The 20,124-nt window shown below is 51.5% G+C and overlaps 1 protein-coding gene across 6 annotated transcripts in view; it reads right to left on the minus strand.

Moving 5' to 3' along the window:
* HNF4A (hepatocyte nuclear factor 4, alpha) overlaps positions 1–20,124 on the minus strand; it is a 75,144-nt gene that overhangs the window by 16,954 nt on the left and 38,066 nt on the right. For 2 of the 6 annotated variants that reach the window (XM_011929001.1, XM_011929000.1), the window contains exons 1-3: positions 13,062–13,287; positions 7,206–7,380; positions 5,948–6,042 (exon numbers count right to left, since the gene is read on the minus strand). In XM_011929001.1, coding sequence (XP_011784391.1) covers positions 5,948–6,042; positions 7,206–7,380; positions 13,062–13,176 — 385 coding nt within the window. In that variant the 5' untranslated portion in view covers positions 13,177–13,287. Of the gene's footprint in view, positions 1–5,947; positions 6,043–7,205; positions 7,381–11,873; positions 11,968–12,758; positions 12,821–13,047; positions 13,288–20,124 lie in introns of those variants that run through there. The other 4 variants (XM_011929004.1, XM_011929003.1, XM_011928998.1 and 1 more) reach the window with 3 other exon arrangements.

Below are 20,124 nucleotides of genomic sequence, written 5' to 3' on the forward strand. Positions count from 1 at the left end.
TAAAATGGGTCTTGAGCACTGAGGAGGGGATTTGACTAGATTCAACATGTTCAGGCTCTGGTCTACAAAAGGGTCCCTTTCTTTCCAAATCAAAGTGAGTAAAGCAAGCAAAACAAATTACTCTGGGTGACACGGAGATGGCCTGGGGATTCCAGAGCAAGGGGATCTGGGGGCTGCAACTGCCTTGATGGTTTTTTGCATCATCAGGAGCTGCATGTACTCCCGACTAACCTCAGCGTCAGCAAGGCCAGGCGCTGTCTCCCTCCCTCCCACCGCTGTTCTGTTCCAGGCACTGAGGGATCTGGAGCCTCAGCCCACCGGAGCCCCAGGCTCCACTGCCAGCCCCCATCTGGGTCAGTCCTGGCCTGAGATAGAAGATGATCCTTCCACTGTCCTGACAGTGAATGGGATAGCCCTTAGAGTCCAAGAGGCCTCACTGGAATGAGGCTTGGCTGATTCGGAAAGGAGAGATGATGAAGCTCCACAAGACCTGGCTTCCTGTCTGGAACCTGCCACTCTGTGTGCTGGTGGCAATCGCAGCCTCTCTCTGGGGCTCAGTTTCCCTACCTGTAGGCATCTCCCTGCCAGCCAGCTCCCTGCACTTTCTCGTCTCAGGGACTGGCAGGTTGGTTCTTCCAGTCCATCAAGCTGGGGCACCTTCCTTGGCTTCCCCTCACACCCCAGTGCTGTCATGATCTTGACAAACAGATGCGCTGCTCCCTCCCTGCTCCCGGGCCTGCTGTCTCTCCTGGATTAGATCAGCCTCCTCCTGGGCTCTGCTTCTTCCTTGTGCCTGCAGTCTATAGTCCTCTCACAGAGGGGTCCGTTCAAGTCGTGTCCCCTACTGCTCAAAACCAGTGCCTTCCAACCTCACAAGTCCCTAAGGCCCTTCCTCTCCTCTCTGATCGCACCTTTTAGCGGCTTCCCACTACTCACTCTGTCCTCGAAAACCCACCTCCCCGCCTGGATGCATCCGCACACTTGAGGGCTGCTGTGGTCACTACCTGGGGTTCCCTTTCCCGCACAGCACAGCAGCGTCTTCATTTCACTCCTGCCTCTGCACAAATGTCACCTTTCAGACACCCTCTCCAGCCACCCTGTCTAACACAGCATGTCCCCGACCCTGGCCCTGCCCTACCCTGCTTTATTTTTCTTCAGGGCACTTATTGTAGAATTATTTGTTACTTCCTTTACTATCTGTCTCTCTCTGAGAAGGAAAGCTTCAGAAGGCCAAAACTCCAACCCTGCTGTCGCTGCTGTCGTCCCAGCCACCAGAACAGAGCCTGGTACACAGTAAGTGCTCAATAAATATTTGTGTAGTGAGAGAAAGAAGGCGCTGGAGAAGGGAAGCTCTAATTCTTTTTCTTTTTCTCTTTTTGTTTTTGAGACGGAGTCTAATTCTGTTGCTCAGGCTGGAGTGCAGTGGCGCAATCATAGCTCACAGCAGCCTCAACCTGCTGGGCTCAAGTGATCCTCCTGCCTCAGCCTCCCAAATAGCTGGGATTACAGGCATGTGTCACCATGCCTGGCTTTTTTTTTTTGAGAGATGGGGTCTCATTATGTTGCCTAGGCTGGTCTCAAACTCCTGGTTTTAACTGATCCACTCAATCTCACAAAATGCTGGGATTACAGGTGTGAGGCACCACGCCTGGTCATAAACTCTAATTCTTATAAGAACCCTATTTCTCCAGGGAACATTGACACCCTCGCTGTTCGACTTTCTCTTGATGTTGACACATTGTTAAAATCAGAGAATAAAAGTCAAATCCTCTGCATTGAGCCCGGGAGTCAGTGGATGGAACAGAAGTCCAGAAGCAAGCAACCTCCTCTCAGACCCACCAGGTGGACAGGGCCAGCTCAGAGCACGGTTTCCCCGCCTGGGCGGTCCGCCCCACCTGCCCACACCCCTCCCACGGCAGCCTCCTGCCAGCGCCCGCACCCACCCACCAGGGCGCCAAGTGGCCGGCGGGCCGAATGAAAGGGCTGCAGTCAGCAGCTGCGGCTAGGGCTCCTCAAGGTTAGGCGGGCGTTATCAGTGCCCGGCGCGAGCTCAGTCACGGAATGATGTTTTCCAAATGTTTGCTCAGTATTAGCAGGGTCGGGGACCTAATGTAACTTCTATTGAATATTAACCGACCTGGGCAGAGGCGGAGAGGTGATGAGCCTGTCTTCCCAGAGAACTCCTGGGTAGGGGGCTGAGAGGAGCAGAGCCGTGGCTTCCGAGGAAGGTCCCATCAGATGGCCCCCGGCCCATCACCAACGCTCACCTCCTGCAACCCTGGGTCCACTTTCTGGGCTGGGTTTTTGATGTCAGGAGCCGGATATCTGTCCTGGGCCTGACAGCGGAGGCCCAGGCAGGTATCTGTCTCCCTGGCTTTGGGTTACAGGAAAGAATTCTTGGCCCGCTGTTGGCCCATTGACCCCCAGGGTCCTCCCTGGATTCTTTGTCCCTCCAGGGAGCCCGTTCCGGCCACGGTGGACTATCCTCTGGCAGAGACTTACAGGCCCCTGAGACCTGAAGCCCCTCTCTGTGGTGGAGAGAAAGTTTCAGCCGTCTAGATCAAGAAATGTGCCTCCCAAACTGATCACTGCAAGTTTCACTCCAGGGAGCTTGGCGTCTGCTCAGCTCTGGGGAGCCTGAGTTCTAGATCTGACTCCAGCCCTGACCCATCACATCACCTCTCTAGCCTCAGTGTCCTCTTCTGTAAAGTGGGGAGCGGTAGGTTTGATGACCTCTTACAGACTCAGCTGGTCTCGAAATCCTATCTTCCCAGTTCACACTTTCTGGTTCTCAGGAACTATTTTGCATTTCAGTCCTCAAATTCTCCTAAAGTCATCAAGAAAAAGAATGAAAACTTGTCCCAACTCTCCGGGCCAGTGAGACTTCCACCGAGACTTTCTTTGGGCTTTGGGAGCTTCCCGGCAGGCTGAGGAGGGTTGGTGGGGCCTAGAAGACTTAGGCACAGCTGGGAATACCCTCATTTCCTACAGCTTGACCACAGTGACAACTGAACACTTTGCCACTCTGGCCCGTTCTCAAAACAACCAAGTGGCTGCATGTGTCATGAACTTCCAGGTAACCCAGGCACGTAAACAAGCACCAGCATCGACTAACCCATGCTCACTTGCCATCAGCCAACTCTCCTATCCTCCGGGCAGCATGTCCGTTTCCCTGGGCCAGGAAGCAAGCAGCTATTTTCAAGGCTGAGCTAAGGCTGAATGATCTGGGGCTCTCATCCCCCTTCCAGGAGCCTAGTAAGGGGTTTGCTGGCTTTGCAGCAGCTCAAGAGAGGGCCAGGGGTCGGGTGCGGTGGCTCATGGCTGTAATCCCAGCACTTTGGGAGGCTGAGGCGGATCACCTGAGGTCAGGGGTTCGAGAGCAGCCTGGCCAGTATGGTGAAACCCCATCTCTACTCAAAATACAAAATTAGCCAGGTGTGGTGGCACACGCCTGTAATCCCAGCTACTTGGGAGGCTGAGGCAGCAGAATCACTTGAACCTGGGAGGTGGAGGTTGCCATGAGCCGAGATCGTGCCATTGTACTCCAGCCTGGGCAACAAGAGCAAAACTCCATCTCAAAAAAAAAAAAAAAAAAAGAGGGGACCAGGGAACAAACACACCCATCCTAGTGGGCAGTGTGACTTGTGCAGGTAGGTCAGGGAGTGAGGAGCGAGACTCACAGGGCTGAAGCGTTCATTATCCAATGTCCTCATTTTATAGATGGGAAAACTAGAGGCGAGAAGGGACAGAAACGTCCCTAAATTACACAAGTGAAAATGACTCTGGATGTCTAATAAGAGACATTTATAACAACTGACCACATGCAGGACCAGGCCACACGCAGTGGAGGTGGGTAGCCATCCACTCAGGAGGGCTGCCAACCCCTCTCCCTTCTGCCTGTCACAGACCTGAGCTTTCACTGTGACAGAGACGTTCTCTCAAACGCAGTGCCCTCTGTTCTGGATGACACCTAGGAGCAATCGTAGTGCCTAAAATCTTAGGCTTTTGGGATAATGGAATCACTGACTAATACAACCACGGAAATGTTGGAACCTTAGTCCGTACTCCTCAATCTTTTTCTTGCCTCCAGCTGTTCACACGTGCATCAGGTTCCCATTCACAGCCTTTCTCGGTCCACAGAATGGAAGCTGAAGTGGATGAGACAGGCTCAACCCCATTGAAAACTGGGTTTGGGAGATGAGGGAGTGTCTGCAGCTTGAAAAAGCCCCTCTTGCCCTTAGAGAATGACTGAGGTCTAGATGTTACAATTGCAGTGTTTGCAGCAGGCCTTGGGGACCACCCACTCCTGCATCGGGGTCAGCAAGCCCAGATTTTCCAAGACAGCTCGTGAGTTCAAACTAAGGCCCCATAAGGATGAGACATAGAAGATATTTCCAAAGGAGGGGCAGAGAAAACAGGGGGCCAGGAGCAGGTACAGGGAAACAGCGTCTACCAAAGCCTCCCCTCCCCTCCTTCTCAGTGGGCCCCGGAGCAAGCTGGGTCCTACATTCCTGCTTCTGGGGTGTGCTCGGGTGGTGGGGGTGAGGGGTGTTTCTACAGAACTAGCAGGACTAGACCAAGGTTTGGCTGGTGCGGCTCCACTGTGGATAGAAGGGAAGGTCTGGGACTAGTTGCAGAGCTGGGAAAGGCTGACTTAAGAGGAGCAGGGAATGAAGAGATTCAAAAATGAACTCGTTACTTTTTTATTTTTTGAGAGAGAGTCTCGCTGTCTTGCCCAGGCTGAAGTGCAGTGGCATGATCTCGGCTCACTGCAACCGCTGCCTCCTGGGTTCAAGTGATTCTCCCGCCTCAGACTCCCGAATAGCTGGGACCACAGGCATGCGCCACCACGCCCAGCTAATTTTTTTGTATTTTTAGTAGAGAGGGGGTTTTACCATGGTGGTCTCGAACTCCTGACCTCAAATGATTTGCCTGCCTCGGCCTCCCAAAGTGCTGGGATTACAGACATGAGACACTGCGCCTGGCCTCAAGTTACTTTAAAGCAGTTAAAAGATTTTTGCTTCCCTTACTTGGGCTGAAAACAATTTTAAATGTCCCTGGGATCTGGCGGGCATAAAATAATAGACAGTGCTGAAGTGTGGTCCAAATAACAGAAGCTCTGGGACCTCAGGTCTTCCAAGGAGCAGTTGTGGGGCCCTAGGCAAGTTGCTTAACCATTGTGGGCCTCAGTTCCTGCATCCACAAAAAGGGAGGAATTGTAATAGGTTCAATGGGCTGGTCTCCTTTCATTTTCATGACATTTTCCCCACACAGGGTTGTCATGAAAATGAAATGAACCCAGCCCATTGAAGTGTGGAAAATGAACCCAGCCCAGTGACTGATACCTGCTGGTAGCAGGAGGCCTGGCAAGACCTTAATAAATACTGTGCTCTGGTCTCCTCCTTCTCCTTCGTCCAGGATGGGACTGGGGTCTTGTTCCCATTTTCTAGAATGTGAAGACTTTGGAGATCACCTGACACCCACGAATGAATACCAAGGGAATTGCGGCATTTGTCCCTGGGACAGGAAGCTCAGGCATTGGACACCCCTGGCTGTCCCCTTTGTCAAGTTGGGGTAGTGAGTACTCAGATGTGTGCAATGTCATTCTCTATGCTTGTCCTAATGTTCAAAATATTATATTAAAACACACACACACACACACACAATGTGGCTGCTTTGTGGTGGCACAGACAGGCAGGCAGGGGTGGTGGTTGCTGGGAGCCTGAGGAGCCAAGAGTAGGAGCTTATCTCTCTGAATCTTTCTCAAGACCAAGCCCAGCCGCTCCCTATGGTCAGATTTCCCGGCCCTCCCTCTTCTCAGCCATTAGCCAGTCACCCTGGGGCCTGCCATTGAGTCATAAAGTGTGGCTACAGTTGTAAATGACTGTCGGGGAGATGTGGGTGCAGGTGGGGCAGTGGTGGGGGGGCGGGGAGGGCCGAGGCTCACCTTCCTTCTTCATGCCAGCCCGGAAGCATTTCTTGAGCCTGCAGTAGCGGCACTGGTTCCTCTTGTCTTTGTCCACCACGCACTGCCGGCTAAATCTGGGGAGGGCTTTGGATGGTTGGATGGAGAAGACACAACTTCCTCCTCTAAGGACAGAACTAGGGCCCTGGCTACCCAGTTGACCCCCCAGCCTCAGTGCTCTCATCTCTTCATCCCAGGAGTTCTCTCTTGAGCCCACCAGGAGCTGGAGAGGTGCTATGAACTCTCTAAGAGCCCAGTCCTGTCCTGCTAAACATGGGGAAACTGAGGCTCAGAGAAGCAACATGTGGTCATGGGTCGCTCTGCTGGTTGGTGTTAGAGCTGAGTTGGGAACCTGGACGTCTTGAGTACCAGAGCCCTGCTATTTCCACCACATCCTATAAAAGCCCAGAACCCAGAGCAGGCTCCTGGTTATGGCTCAGAGTTAATACTTGGTTCACATAAGCCTCTCTCTGGAGGGGGATAGGAAGTAGAGGCAGTGCCACACAGTGGTGATGGGTGGGGTCCTGAATATTCACCCTGGCTCTGCCATTGATTCAAGCCGGTTGACCTTGGACAAATGCCTAGCGTTCCACGTCACAGCTTCCTCCTCTATAAAACGGGAATAACAACAGTAACCATCTCACGGGGTGTTGACAGGTGAAATGAAATCATGCACTGATGGGCACAGTCTCTGTACATGACAAGTGCTTGCGATTGACAGCTGCTATGATTTTATTATTGTCGTTACCCAGAACAGGAGATGCTTTCGAAAGAGGGCTCTCTAAGGCCTTGAGAACACTTTGGGTTTGGTGGAAGCCCTTGGGGTAGGGGGAATGGCCTGGGGTCGGTGGAGTGGCCTGGGGGTCAATCTCTTATTTGTCCCCGAAAAAACACCAGAGTGGAAGACGGGCTCATCTACTGAGACTTCAGAAGAGGCCTCATGGAATGGGAAAAAGAACAATGGGCTCAAGGGGATGATTTAATACACACAAAGACTTAGTATGGTGCCTGGCGTATGATAAGAGCTCAATAAACAGCAGCCAGTAGCTTGATGAGCAGTAAATGTGGTTCCTAGAATAGATGCTCTTCTTGGATTCACAAAGCCTACAAAACCAGAAGAGCCGTGAAGGCCCTGAAGGGCAGCTGTCTCTGGGACCCACCCACTGAGGGAGAAGACAGACCTTGGGGCCATGAGCCCAAGTGTGCCCATTTCCCAGCTGGAGAAATTGAGGCTCCTCACCTGCAGGAGTACATGTGGTTCTTCCGCACACTCCTTCGGAAGAAGCCCTTGCAGCCGTCACAGCTCGAGGCGCCGTAGTGTTTGCCCGTGGCCCGGTCCCCGCAGATGGCACACAGGGCGCTGACACCCAGGCTGTTGGGCACGTTGAGGTTGGTGCCTTCTGATGGGGATGTGTCTGCACCAGGAGAGAAGGGAGTGAGGCTTCAGGAAGAACAGAAAGTCAGACATCTAAGGGAGCCTTGCGGGGATCTCTCTAGGGCTTCAGCCTCAGCCAGATCTGGGGGCTGTTCCCACTCCATCACTTCCCCGCTCAGTGACCTCCCGACTTTTTGGAGCTTCAGTTTCACATCTGTAAATTGGGGCTGGTTGTGACTTCACAGAGTTGTGTCTGAGGGTCTGCATCTCCCTGTGGTGGAGGCCATGAGCCCCAGCTTTCTCTAGGAAGGCATGAAAACCTGGCCACCTTCTGGGGTGGGAGCCTGTCTCCTAACTGGGAAGGCGGCTGCAGAAGGGAGAAACATTCCCCCGCAATATCTCCTGAGAACCAGGTCCTGTCCCTCAGTTCTCACCAAGGGACCAGGGCTGGGTGGATCTCAGCTTGCGTGCCCAGGGACGCCGCAAATTCTCTGAAGAACGGGAAAGACTTGGGCCGAGAACAGTCCCACTCATGTGGCCTCCTAGGAGGGTCTGGACACGTCTCCCATCCCTCCTCTCCCACAGGCAAAAGCTATGCATCTCCACAAATGTGAGGAGGGCCATAGAGGCAGGTGGAAAGAGGATCTCGGGCTGGGTGCCAGGAGTCCTGGGCATTAGTGCTGATGCTGCCACTAACTCGCCTGTAAACTTGGGCAACTTCCTTTTCCTTGCTTCAATTTCTTCTGGGCCTCAGTTTCTCTAACCATAAAAGGGAGCAGTTTGGCTGGTCTGATTGTTTCCAAATTTAAAAAAATATCAGCAGCTGAACTTCCCCCGCCTTTTTTTTTTTTGTCAGCAAATATTTCAGCAAAGATAGACCCCTTTGGAGAAGATGACAAATGCAATGGATCAGCCCCCGGGAAAATGCAAGCATGTGTGCCACACAGTCCACACACATGCACACACACCACACACAAGCACACACACACGCACCACACAGTCCACACACGCACACACACCACACACAAGCACAACACACGCACCACACAGTCCTCACACGCACACACGCCACACACAAGCACACACACAGGCACCACAGTCCACACACGCATGCCACACACAAGCACACACACGTGCACCACACAGTCCACACACACACGCCACACGCAAGCACATACACTTACCACACAGTCCACACACGCCACACAAAAGCACCACACAGTCCACACACATGCACACACGCCACACACGAGCACACACATACGCACCACACAGTCCACACATGCCACACACAAGCACACACACACGCACCACACAGTCCACACACACACACATACTGCACACAAGCACACACACACGCACCACACAGTCCACACACATGCATACACGCCACACACAAGCGCACACACACACTACACAGTCCACACAAGCGCACACCACATGCCACACACATGCACACACACACGCACTACACAGTTCACACACACACGCACCACACAGTCCACACACAAGCACACATGTCACACACAAGCACACACACATGCACTACACAGTCCACATACACACGCTACACACAAGCAGACATACACCACACAGTCCACACAAACGCACACACGCCACACATAAGCACACACACAGGCACCAGACACGCACACACGTGCGCACACACACCACAGTCCACCCACACCACACAGTCCACACACTAGCACACACACATGCACCACACAGTCCACACATACACACACCACACATAAGCACACACACGCACTACACAGTCCACACACACGCACACACACCACACACGGGCATACACACACGCACTACACAGTCCACACACACATGCATCACACAGTCCACACACACGCACACATGCCACTCACAAGCACATACACGGTCCACACACGCACACACACCACACAGACATGCACATACATGCGCACACACACACCACAGTCCACACACACCACATAGTCCACACACACATGCACACACACACAGACCACACAGTCCACACACACCAAACATAAGCACACACACGCACCACATAGCCCACACACATTCACACAGACACACACCACACAGTCACACACACATGCACACACACACCAAACAATTGACATACACCACACAGTCCACATGCAAACACATACACATGCACCACACAGTCCACACACACACGCACACACCACACAGTCCACACATGCACAGACATGCACAACATTCCACACAGGCACACACACACACCACAGCCACACACACACGTGCACACACACACGCACATACGTACAGTCCACACATGAACATACACACACACAGTTTACACATACGCACACACACAATTCACACACACATACACACATATCACACACATATATACACTCGTGTGCACACGTACACTCCACACACATGAACATACACCGTTCACACATATGCACACACAGTCCACACACACGTGCACACACACATACACACAGTCCACACATGCACAGATGTGCACACACATATGCACACACAGTCCACATATGTAACACATGCATGCACACACAGACACAGTCCATACACATGCACACACGCACATACACACATCAGCACACACATACACAAACGTGTGCACACACACAGTCCACACATATACATACACATACACACAGTTCATACACACATACACACATGCACTAACTTACACAGCCACAAACATGCACACACACACACACACACACACACACACACGTGTATTCATAGAAATCCTGAATCCGACCTTGGATTCCTCAGAGGCATCCAGTTAGGCCTAGAGAGGGCCATGTGCTGTAGGTAACAGCACAGCCTCTGAAGTCCTTCTGCCCAGGGTTCAGTCCCAGCTTGCCCACTTTTTAGCCATGTGATGTTGGCGGTGTTCGTTTACTTCTCTATGCTTTTGTTTCCTCATTGGTAAAATGGGGAACGTGATATTCCCCTAGGTTTGTTATGGGGACCCGGGAATACTCATTTGTGTATGTGAAGTGCTTGGCGCATAGTAAGCACTGTATCGGTGTTTGTGAAATAAAAACTTTTCTGCATAGGAAGACTCTCGGAGCAGAGGACTTCCAGGCTCTGTCACAAGCAGACACTGCCGCATCTCACTTCTGCCATCACAGACTCCCAGGTGTCCCCAGGACTTGGTGAATTATTCCTGGAGATGGGGATAATTGTTAAGCCACATGGGTGCCCTTTCTCCCTCGGCCTCTCCTCCCTCGACCCCCGGGGAGACTGACCCCACAGCTCCTGGTCATTCAGTAGGAGGCTGGGGAAGTAGCTCCCAGCTCTGGGGCAGGATGGGCTGGGGCTGTCAGCTCTATCATCTCCCCTCTGAGGTCAGCCGAGCGCCTCCATTCTGCAGGTGAGGACGCTGAGGCTTAGAGAGGACAAGTGGCTTCCTGATGTCATCGCACTGCTTGCTGTGAAGCAGAGCCACGGGTTTATGGTCCAGGCTTGCTGGGCTACTCCGGCCAGTGCCGCACGTATTGAGGTATCTGCTGGGGCCTCTAATGAACAAGGACCCCCTGGGGCTGCCGCTGCATTGAGGTGGGGAATGGATGGGGAAGAAATATCCTTGGAGCCTTTGAGCCACCAGCCCAGGATGTACTCAAAACACTTCAGAGGACAACTTCACATAACCCCAATTCAGACCACTTCAAACTCCAGTGAGGAACGTGGGAACCCTGCTTACAGATGCTCAGAGCCCTTGACATGACCCATGTTGGGGCCAGGCCCTTTACCAGGGCTAAGCACCCAGGCACCTTGTTTTATTTATCCTCTGGCCAGTGCTGGGAGGCAGACACTATTATTTATTCCCATTTTATAGATGAGGAAACTGAGGCTCAGAGAGGAAACTGCCTTGCCACGTTCACACAGGTTGGAAGGATCTATGCCGGATTTGCGCCCAGATCTTTCTGGTTCCAGAGCTGGAGGTGGTCTTGTCTTTGGGACATCCAGTTCAGGGGCTTGGCCTCTGCCTCAGGAGCACACAGTTCCTGGGCTTTGAAAAAGTGATGGGGTCGGGGAGCAGCCCGGGGCAGGGCAGCGGTCCTCGTGGGGCCACGCGACACTCCACCTAGTACAGCTTCAACTTGTTTGCTATCTCTGGTGTGTTTTCGCCTTGCGCTCCTCGCATGGCCCTCAGGCCTAAAAGCCCGCCAGCCAGCAGGCCTGGGGGAGTGAAGCCTGTTTTGTAGAAGATACAGAAGCCAGGAGAGGGGAGGTGACATGCCCAAGGTCACACAGTGATTGGATAGCAGGGGCAGGTGAGCACCTGCTAAGCTGACAACAGGCAGTGCCCAGCGGTTGCCTCCTCGCTTTAGCTGAGCTGACCACAAGCTTCCAGGCCTCAGCTGGAGCTGCAGCCTGATACTGGCTGTGTGGCTCCAAGACACAGAAGGAAGTGGGGTGGCAGGCTGACCTCAGCCAGCTGCCTGTCCCCTCTCCTCTGAGGCTGGCCTGGGACCGATGGGGCCCTTCCCTCCAGGAGGGGTTTCCAGGCCTCCTCTTTTCCCCTACCTCCCTGGGGAGGAGAACTGCCCGCCCCTCCAGATATGCTCTGGTGATGTCGGAGGGGATGCCCCAATCTGGAGAGACACGCCGGCAACAAAATCTGCTCAGAGACAAACGGACATGTTGCTGATGTGAATCTCACTCGGTGAATGGCAACAACAGAGTCCTGCACTTGGGTCTGTACAATCGGGCACACCACAGACCGCTGACCCCCGCCCGCAGTACGGGGGACTGCATATGTACACAGGCATACATATGGGCACACCACAGACCGCTGACCCCTGCCTGCACTACAGGGGACTGCATATATACACAGCAGGTACAAATACGGGCACACGACAAAACGCCCACACAGGATAAAGATGCAGGAAGAACAGGGCACTCCAACAGGTCTACATGCACAAACACATGTGCTCTATGACCCGCACACACAGCACACATGTACCAACATCCACAGACACACACACACATAGTCACTTACATACACAAGCAAGATCAACACGGGCACCTCCTAGAGACACAAACACAGACCCACTCAATGAATACAAAGGAAAATAGACCCAGAACTCACACACAGAGACAAATGAACACACATATGCAAATGTGTTCCTGAAAGCATCACCCCACCAATACAACCTACATGGAAACTCGCCATCACACACGAACGCACACACCACACACACAGTGCTGAGCTGGCTTCTCAGTTAGCAAGACTTTCCTGAGAACTCTGTTTTCCTTAGGAAAGTCCCAAAGACACCAAGAAATGCAGTTATGTCTCCAACCACCATCTCCAGGGATACAATGTCCCTTGCTGTCTCTCTGAACCAAGGGGTTCACGAAGGGGCCGTGCTGGGCTGAATTGCTGGAGCTGGGCACCAAGGTGGAGCTCACCACCATGTCACTGCGCCAAGTGCCAAGCAGAGCCGCTGTGAGGCAGTGAGGAATGGAAGGGCCTGGGAGGAATAGCCGGGATCGACTTTTGCTGGAAATTGGCCCTTGCAGGCCTCCCTTCACCCGGAATGCTTGTGATCACTGCACCTGGGCACATGGGCTTCACCTGGCAACACCTGTGCTGGCCTGTAGGACCAATCTACCATTTTCTACCATTCTCCTCCCACCCCAAAGTTGAGTGCCAAAGATCTGTTCCTGGACCCAGGCACACCTGCCCCCACTGACACACCTGCCCCCACCTACCGTTGCCCATCGTCAACACCTGCACATTCTCAAATTCCAGGGTGGTGTAGGCTGGGTCCAGTGCAGCACTGTAGTCGGCCATGTCCATGTCGACGAGGGTTTTGGAGAGTCGCATTCTCCCTGCCTCCACGCCGCGGCCACCTGCCCTGCCCTGGGCGCCCACCCGGAAGGCCCCCGCCCTCCGCCCTCCCACTGCCTCCTCCCAGTGCCCTCTCTGCCTTCCTTTCAAACCGTCCTCTGGGAAGATCTGCTGGGAGTCTTGGCCTAGCCTCTGTGAAGGGGTGGAGGCTCTGCCGGGGAGGGGTGGGGGTTAATGGTTAATCGGTCCCCCGCCAGTGGATAGGCAGGGCGGGGCTGCAGGGATTTGGCTGTTTGTTGGTTTCTGGCTGACACCCGGGGTGCTAATTACAACTGTTGAGGCCCTAACTCACCGATGTTCAGTTATCAATTGTACAAGCCAGGCATCATGACTCACGGGCACTCATTTGACCCTTGACTCACCCACCCCTCCAAACCATTGTCACCCCAAGTCAGGCATTCTAACTGATACTATCGGGCACTGACAGCCTACCTCCGAGATCCCCTAGTTCAATAACTTCCCAAATCATTGACTTCTACCCTCAATGCTCTTGCAGAGATAAGGCTGCCCCATGGCCCATGATTTAGAAACCTAAATCCCAGGTCCCAGATGCCAATCTTCTGGATCCTTGTTCTGGGAGCTCCCTTCCAGTTCCCCTGCAGTTTCCCGGTTCCCCTGGGAGCAGAATGGACTGGAAGTTTGGGAGGGCCAGACTCACCTCCAATTCCCTGCTCCTGCTCCCTAGGATCCCACCCTGCCCCTCACCATCTCCCACAGCTCCCAGTGTTTCTACCCAGGCCGACTCCATCTCGGATTTTCCCGTCACATTCTCCTGTTTCCCTCACCCCCACTCCCTCCCAGAGCAGGCAGATACCTGGATTTACATTCTGGCGCCTACCATCTACTAACTGGGACCTTGGGTAAATGATTCTCTCTGAGCCTCAGTTTCCTTCTCTGTAAAATGTACAATCAACCTCAAAGGGTGGTCTAAGAAGGAAATGAGATGGCATAAATCACACACCAAATGGGGCCTCATGGACCTCCATCCTCTTCCTCCTCCCTCTCCCTGTTTTGTATCCCCCTTTCCATCCCCGTTTCTCTCCACCTGTCTCCTACCTTCAGAGTGGGCTTTGTGGGGGTATCGCCAGTGCAGTCACAGGCAGCCCAACCCTTAGAAAGTCCTGGTGCCTGGTTCATCATGACTTAAAATTCATCATGACTTTTGAACAAGGGGTTGTGCATTTTTGTTTTGGACGGGGCCCTGAAAATTACACAGCTGGTCCTGGCTGTCTGAAGTTCATGGTGCGCTCTGTTCTTCTCACTCCCTCCAGCCCTCATTGCCTTCTGTGCAGACATTTTCAAGGGCTGCCAATCAATCTGGGGAAGTAAAGTCTTGATGTAGAAGGCAGAGAGTGAGGGCAGAGGAAGGAAAGCCTGAGACCTGGGAGGCCTGGGAGCCTGTCCTCTGCTGCTGACTGGAAGGGCAGGTTGGAGGGACTCAGTGACAACTGTGAGCAAGAGTGGGTGAATTAGTGGGAGCACCAATTAATGAGTGAGTGTGTGGGGAAATTAATGAGTGGGTGAATTAGGAGTGATTGAATTAGAGACAGGGTGAATTAATGAGTGAGTTGACTGAATGCATGAATTGAGTGAGTGAATGAACGAGTGAGAGGGTAAATTACTGAGTAAGTGAGCAAATGGGTGGGTGAATTAATGAGCAAATGGGTGAGAGAATTAATGAGTGGGTGAATTAATGAGTGAGAGAATGAGTGAATGTGTGGGTGAATTAATGAGTGAGCAAATCGGGAGTCAGGGCATGTGTTTGAGCGCTTTGAGGAGGCACCTCCATGTTCTTCCCACTGCTAGAAGCCCTTTCTCTGCCCTGCTTAGCTTTATTCTCCCCACTTGATCTGACTTCTGAAGCTGAGATGACTGGGGAGTGCTATATCCTGCAGGGAAAGGGGAGAAGGAGCAACTATTGTGGAGGACAAGAGAGGCTAGATTTGGTGTCAGGAGACCTGGCTTTAGGAACTGGCTCAGTCACTATTCCGATAACTTTATTTACATCGTCTCTTCTCAGGGCTTCAATTTCTCCCTCTGTCAAATGGAAAGATGATCCTGGCTCAGTTTTCTGTTGGCCAGGACAAGACTCTGAAGGAGGGAGCAAGAGGCAGCCCCCTACAACCCACACTTTGAGATTTGATAAAGGGCTGAAAGAGACCATATACCGGTGGGTTCCTCCCATGCCTACCCCAGGAATATCTGATCTGGCTCCACCGGCCTTGGGGGCAGTGCAGAGTGGGCAGAAATGGAAGATCTGACTAAGGGGTAAACACAGAAGAGACGTGGAGGGCAGCTCTGGGAGGAGCCTCCAGGAGCCAAGCCCAGGCCTCTGCCCCCTGCCTGGCACCTATGGCAGGCCACAGGCACAGCTACTCCCCACACAACCCAGCAATACATGGCCTCATCCACTCTGAGGCACACTTCCGCATTGCTTAAAGGGAAATGTGATCAATGGCATGTCAGAATTTCATTGGTAACAAAAATAACAATGCGTTTTTCTATAGATGACATCTTAGATTCAATTAAATAAGGTCTACGATCAACCAGGATCAACCACACCATGCCACAGCCATGACCCGTTATATCCAAGAGCTACTAGGTGGACAGCCTGCAAATGCAGAGCTATTAGATACGCAAACCACGACATACCTGCCTTACCAAATGCACAGTCTATATGACTGCCTAGGAGGCATGTTCTAGACTCTCATCCCACCACATTACAACCTGCCCCATAAGTAAATCTGTCCACTCATTACTGTAAATTGCATAATCTATTACATACATGATTCATTCCACCCTTAGCCAACGCCAAACAATATCTTCTAGATACACATTCCTCATATAAATGATGCACCACCTATAAGATCTGCTGGCTCTGTGACCTCAGGCAAGCTATTATTTCTTCTGTTCTTGTTGTTCATTGTTACCACATAGTTTATTTAAACTAAGCTATGGCACTCCTCCCACCGCCCAAGATGCCGAAACAAAAGAAGGCCAAGGGAAAGAAGGTGGCTCTGGCCCCTGCTGTCGTGAAAAAACAGGAGGCCAAGAAAGTGGTGAATCCCCTGTTTGAGAAAAGGCCTAAGAATTTTGGCACTGGACAGAACATCCAGCCCAAAAGAGACCTCACCTGCTTTGTGAAATGGCCCCGCTCTATCAGCAGAGAGCCATCCTCTATAAGTCGCTGAAAGTGCCTCCTGCAATTAACCAGCTCACCCAGGCCCTGGACCGCCAGACAGCTACTCAGCTGCTTAAGCTGGCCCACAAGTACAGACCAGAGACAAAGCAAGAGAAGAAGCAGAGGCTCTCGACCCAGGCCGAGGAGAAAGCTGCTGGCAAAGGGGACGTCTCCATAAGAGACCACCTGTCCTTCCAGCAGGAGTTAACACCATCACCACCTTGGTGGAGAACAAGAAAGCTCAGCTGGTGGTGACTGCACACAACACAGATCCCATCAAGCTGGTTGTCTTCTTGTCTGCCCTGTGTCATAAAAGGGGGGTCCCTTACTGCATTATCAAGGGGAAGGCAAGACTGGGACGTCTAGTCCACAGGAAGACCTGGACCACTGTCTCCATCACACAAGTGAACTCAGAAGCCAAAGTCGCTTTGGCGTAGCTGGTGGAAGCTATCAGGACCAATGACAACGACAGATACGATGAGATCCACCGTCACTGGGGCGGCAATGTCCTGGGTCCCAAGTCTGTGGCTCGTATCGCCAAGCTCAAAAAGGCAAAGGCTAAAGAACTTGCCACTAACCTGGGTTAAATGTGCACTGTTGAGTTTTCTGTACACGAAAATAATTAAAATACAAATTTTCCTTCAGCCAGCAAAAACAAACAAACAAACAAACGACAAGCTGTGATAATACAGCTGCCCAGAATCTTTGTGGATTACAGATGCAAAGTAGCCAGAGATGTGTCCTCACACCCACAGTTCACTAACAGACAGACAAGTCAGTAGAGAACTGAATACACATGACATTGCACATCCATCTTTTTGCTTTGCGTTTCCATTTTAAACATATGTATGTTACAACTTTACATTTTAAATACGACTCCATGTATTTTGTGACAATGGCTAAGAATGCTATGATCCCAGGCCCCTGAAATAAGCACACATTGGTCTGCAATGCAGAATGTTTTCACTGGGGTACCAAACAAACACTTAACACATAACAGACAAAAAATCCTTAAAAATCAGATTAATACAATGTTCTTCATGTTAGATAAGCAGACAGAATGGGAAGTGGAAAGAGAGGACATTGCTTTAAATGTACAGTATCTTGAGATCTTGAAAGTTTCAGGCCGGGCGCGGTGGTTCACACCTGTCATCCTAGCACCTTGGGAGTTCGAGGCAGGCGGATCATCTGAAGTCAGGAGTTCAAGACTAGCCTATCCAACATGGAGAAACCCTGTCTCTACGAAAAATACAAAAATCAAAAATTAGCCAGGCATGGTGGCAAGCCCCTGTAGTCCAGGCTCCTTGGGAGGTTGAGGCAGGAGAATCGCTTGAACCCGGGAAGTGGAAGCTGCAGTGAGCCGAGATTGTGCCACTGCACTGCTGCCTAGCTGATAGAGCAAGACTCTGTCTTAAAAAAAAAAAAAGAATGTTTCATTCAAGGGATGAAGAGACGTTGGTTCATGGGTACAAAAATACAGTGAGATAGAAGGAATAAGATCTAGTTCTTATAGCACAGTAGGGTGATTATAGTTAACAATCATTGATTGTATATTTCAAAATAGCTAGAAGAGAAGATCTGAAATGTACCCAACACAAAGAAATGATAAATGTTTGAAGTGATGGATACCCTAAATACTTTGATTGATCATGACACATTGTATGCATGTATCAAAATACATGTGCTCAGGCCAGGTGCGGTGGCTCATGCCTGTAACCCCAGCACTTTGGGAGGCCAAGGCGGGTGGATCATGAGGTCAGGAGATCGAGACCATCCTGCCTAACATGGTGAAACCCTGTCTCCACTAAAAATACAAAAAGTTAGCTGGGTATGGTGGTGGGTGCCTGTAGTCCCAGTTACTCGGGAGGCTGAGGCAGTAGAATGGCGTGAACCTGGGATGCGGAGCTTGCAGGTGAGCCGAGGTGATGCCACTGCACTCCAGTCTGGGCAACAGAGCGAGACTCCGTCTCAAAAACAAACAAACAAACAAAAAACATGTGCTCCATACATATGTACAATTATTATGTATGAATTATAAAAAGAGTCATTCCCTTCCTCCAAGGGAATTTTTTTTAACTAATAGAAAAAAAGAAAGCAACTTCATAACGCCCTCCAATGAGGAAGAACATTATCCTGACAATGCTTAGGTATGAGCACATAATAAATACAGGAAGTCACAGAGCAAATGTCACAGTATTGGTTTGTTTTTTTTTTCTCTGCTTATAAAAAAAATTCAGCTTCTTTCTGTGGACTGAGTGGGTGTTAGCCTGTGGGTGTTGGTCTCTGGTGCCTGTATACCAGTGACTATATTCCAAGCCCAGGACCAGCTGTCTGTACAAGGCAAGTTTTTATTTAGAACCTTGGTTACTCCTTCTGTAAAATGGGTCTAACTTGTAGTTTGTGGTGAAGATTAAATGAGAGAGTATATAAGGTTCTTAGCCCCCCTTCCCCCTGACCTCTCTTTAGGGGAATAAACCACAGACCTGGTAGTCAGATAGATCTGGGTTAAAATCCAGGCAGTGCCAATGTACCAAACTCTGTAACCTCAACTTCTACCTTTCTCAGCCTTAGTTCCAGCATCAGAAAAATTGAGTTGATACCTTCTTTGTAGGGATGATTCAAGCATTAAATGACCAGGTGTACGCACACAGTACAACAGTAGCAATTACTGTCATTGGTCATTGACTCCATGAACACTGGCCACATAATCAGTCGGAATCAGGACCCCTGCTCAGGACAGCTCCAGGTACCGCATGCCCAGCCATGAACAAAGTCTGGCCTCAATGTCATCAATTTAGCAGCCATTCTTTACCTCGGCTCACCGGTGGTCAGGCCCCAACTCAAGAGGCAGCAGATTCCAGGGGATAGCAGAGGACCTTGGAACTCACCGAGAGACCCAATTGAAATGGGAAGGAGGGATTGCCCTGGTCAGCCTGCAGTCGGGGAGGCATGTATAGAGAGCTCGTGCCTCTGCTGTGGACGGTGGGAAGGGAGCTGCCACCATCAACCACATTGTTTTTCTTTTACATTATAATAAGGTCTAACGTTTACAGAGAAATTCTGTGCTAGCCCTGGTGCTAAAAACCTTCTACTCTTCTCATACTATCTGCCCATTGAGATATGGGCTATTGTCATCTCCATTTTTTTTTTTTTTTTTTTTTCTTTTGAGACGGAGTCTCGCTCTGTCGCCCGGGCTGGAGTGCAGTGGCCGGATCTCAGCTCACTGCAAGCTCCGCCTCCCGGGTTTACGCCATTCTCCTGCCTCAGCCTCCCGAGTAGCTGGGACTACAGGCGCCCGCCACCTCGCCCGGCTAGTTTTTTTTGTATTTTTTAGTAGAGACGGGGTTTCACCGTGTTAGCCAGGATGGTCTCGATCTCCTGACCTCGTGATCCGCCCGTCTCGGCCTCCCAAAGTGCTGGGATTACAGGCTTGAGCCACCGCGCCTGGCCATTTTAAAGATGACAAAATTGAGGCTCAGAGAGGTGAAGTAACTTGCCCAAAGCCACACAGCTCATAAGGGAGGGGCTGTCATTTGAACCCAAGTCTACCTCCAGAGCTTGAGGGCTTCACCCCTCTATGCACTGCCTGGATCATGACTCCTGGAATCCCAGAAAGGACTTCAGAATTCTAAGGCACTGGAGCTGGTGGTTTCACTGCCTCAGTCTTGCATGGGAACTCAAGGACCTGAGAGGTAAAGCTCCTTATCCCTGGGCATAGGCAGGTTCAGGGGCATCCGACACAT

Source organism: Colobus angolensis, unplaced genomic scaffold, assembly GCF_000951035.1.
Source record: "Colobus angolensis palliatus isolate OR3802 unplaced genomic scaffold, Cang.pa_1.0 Scaffold8, whole genome shotgun sequence".
Lineage (NCBI taxonomy): Eukaryota > Metazoa > Chordata > Mammalia > Primates > Cercopithecidae > Colobus > Colobus angolensis.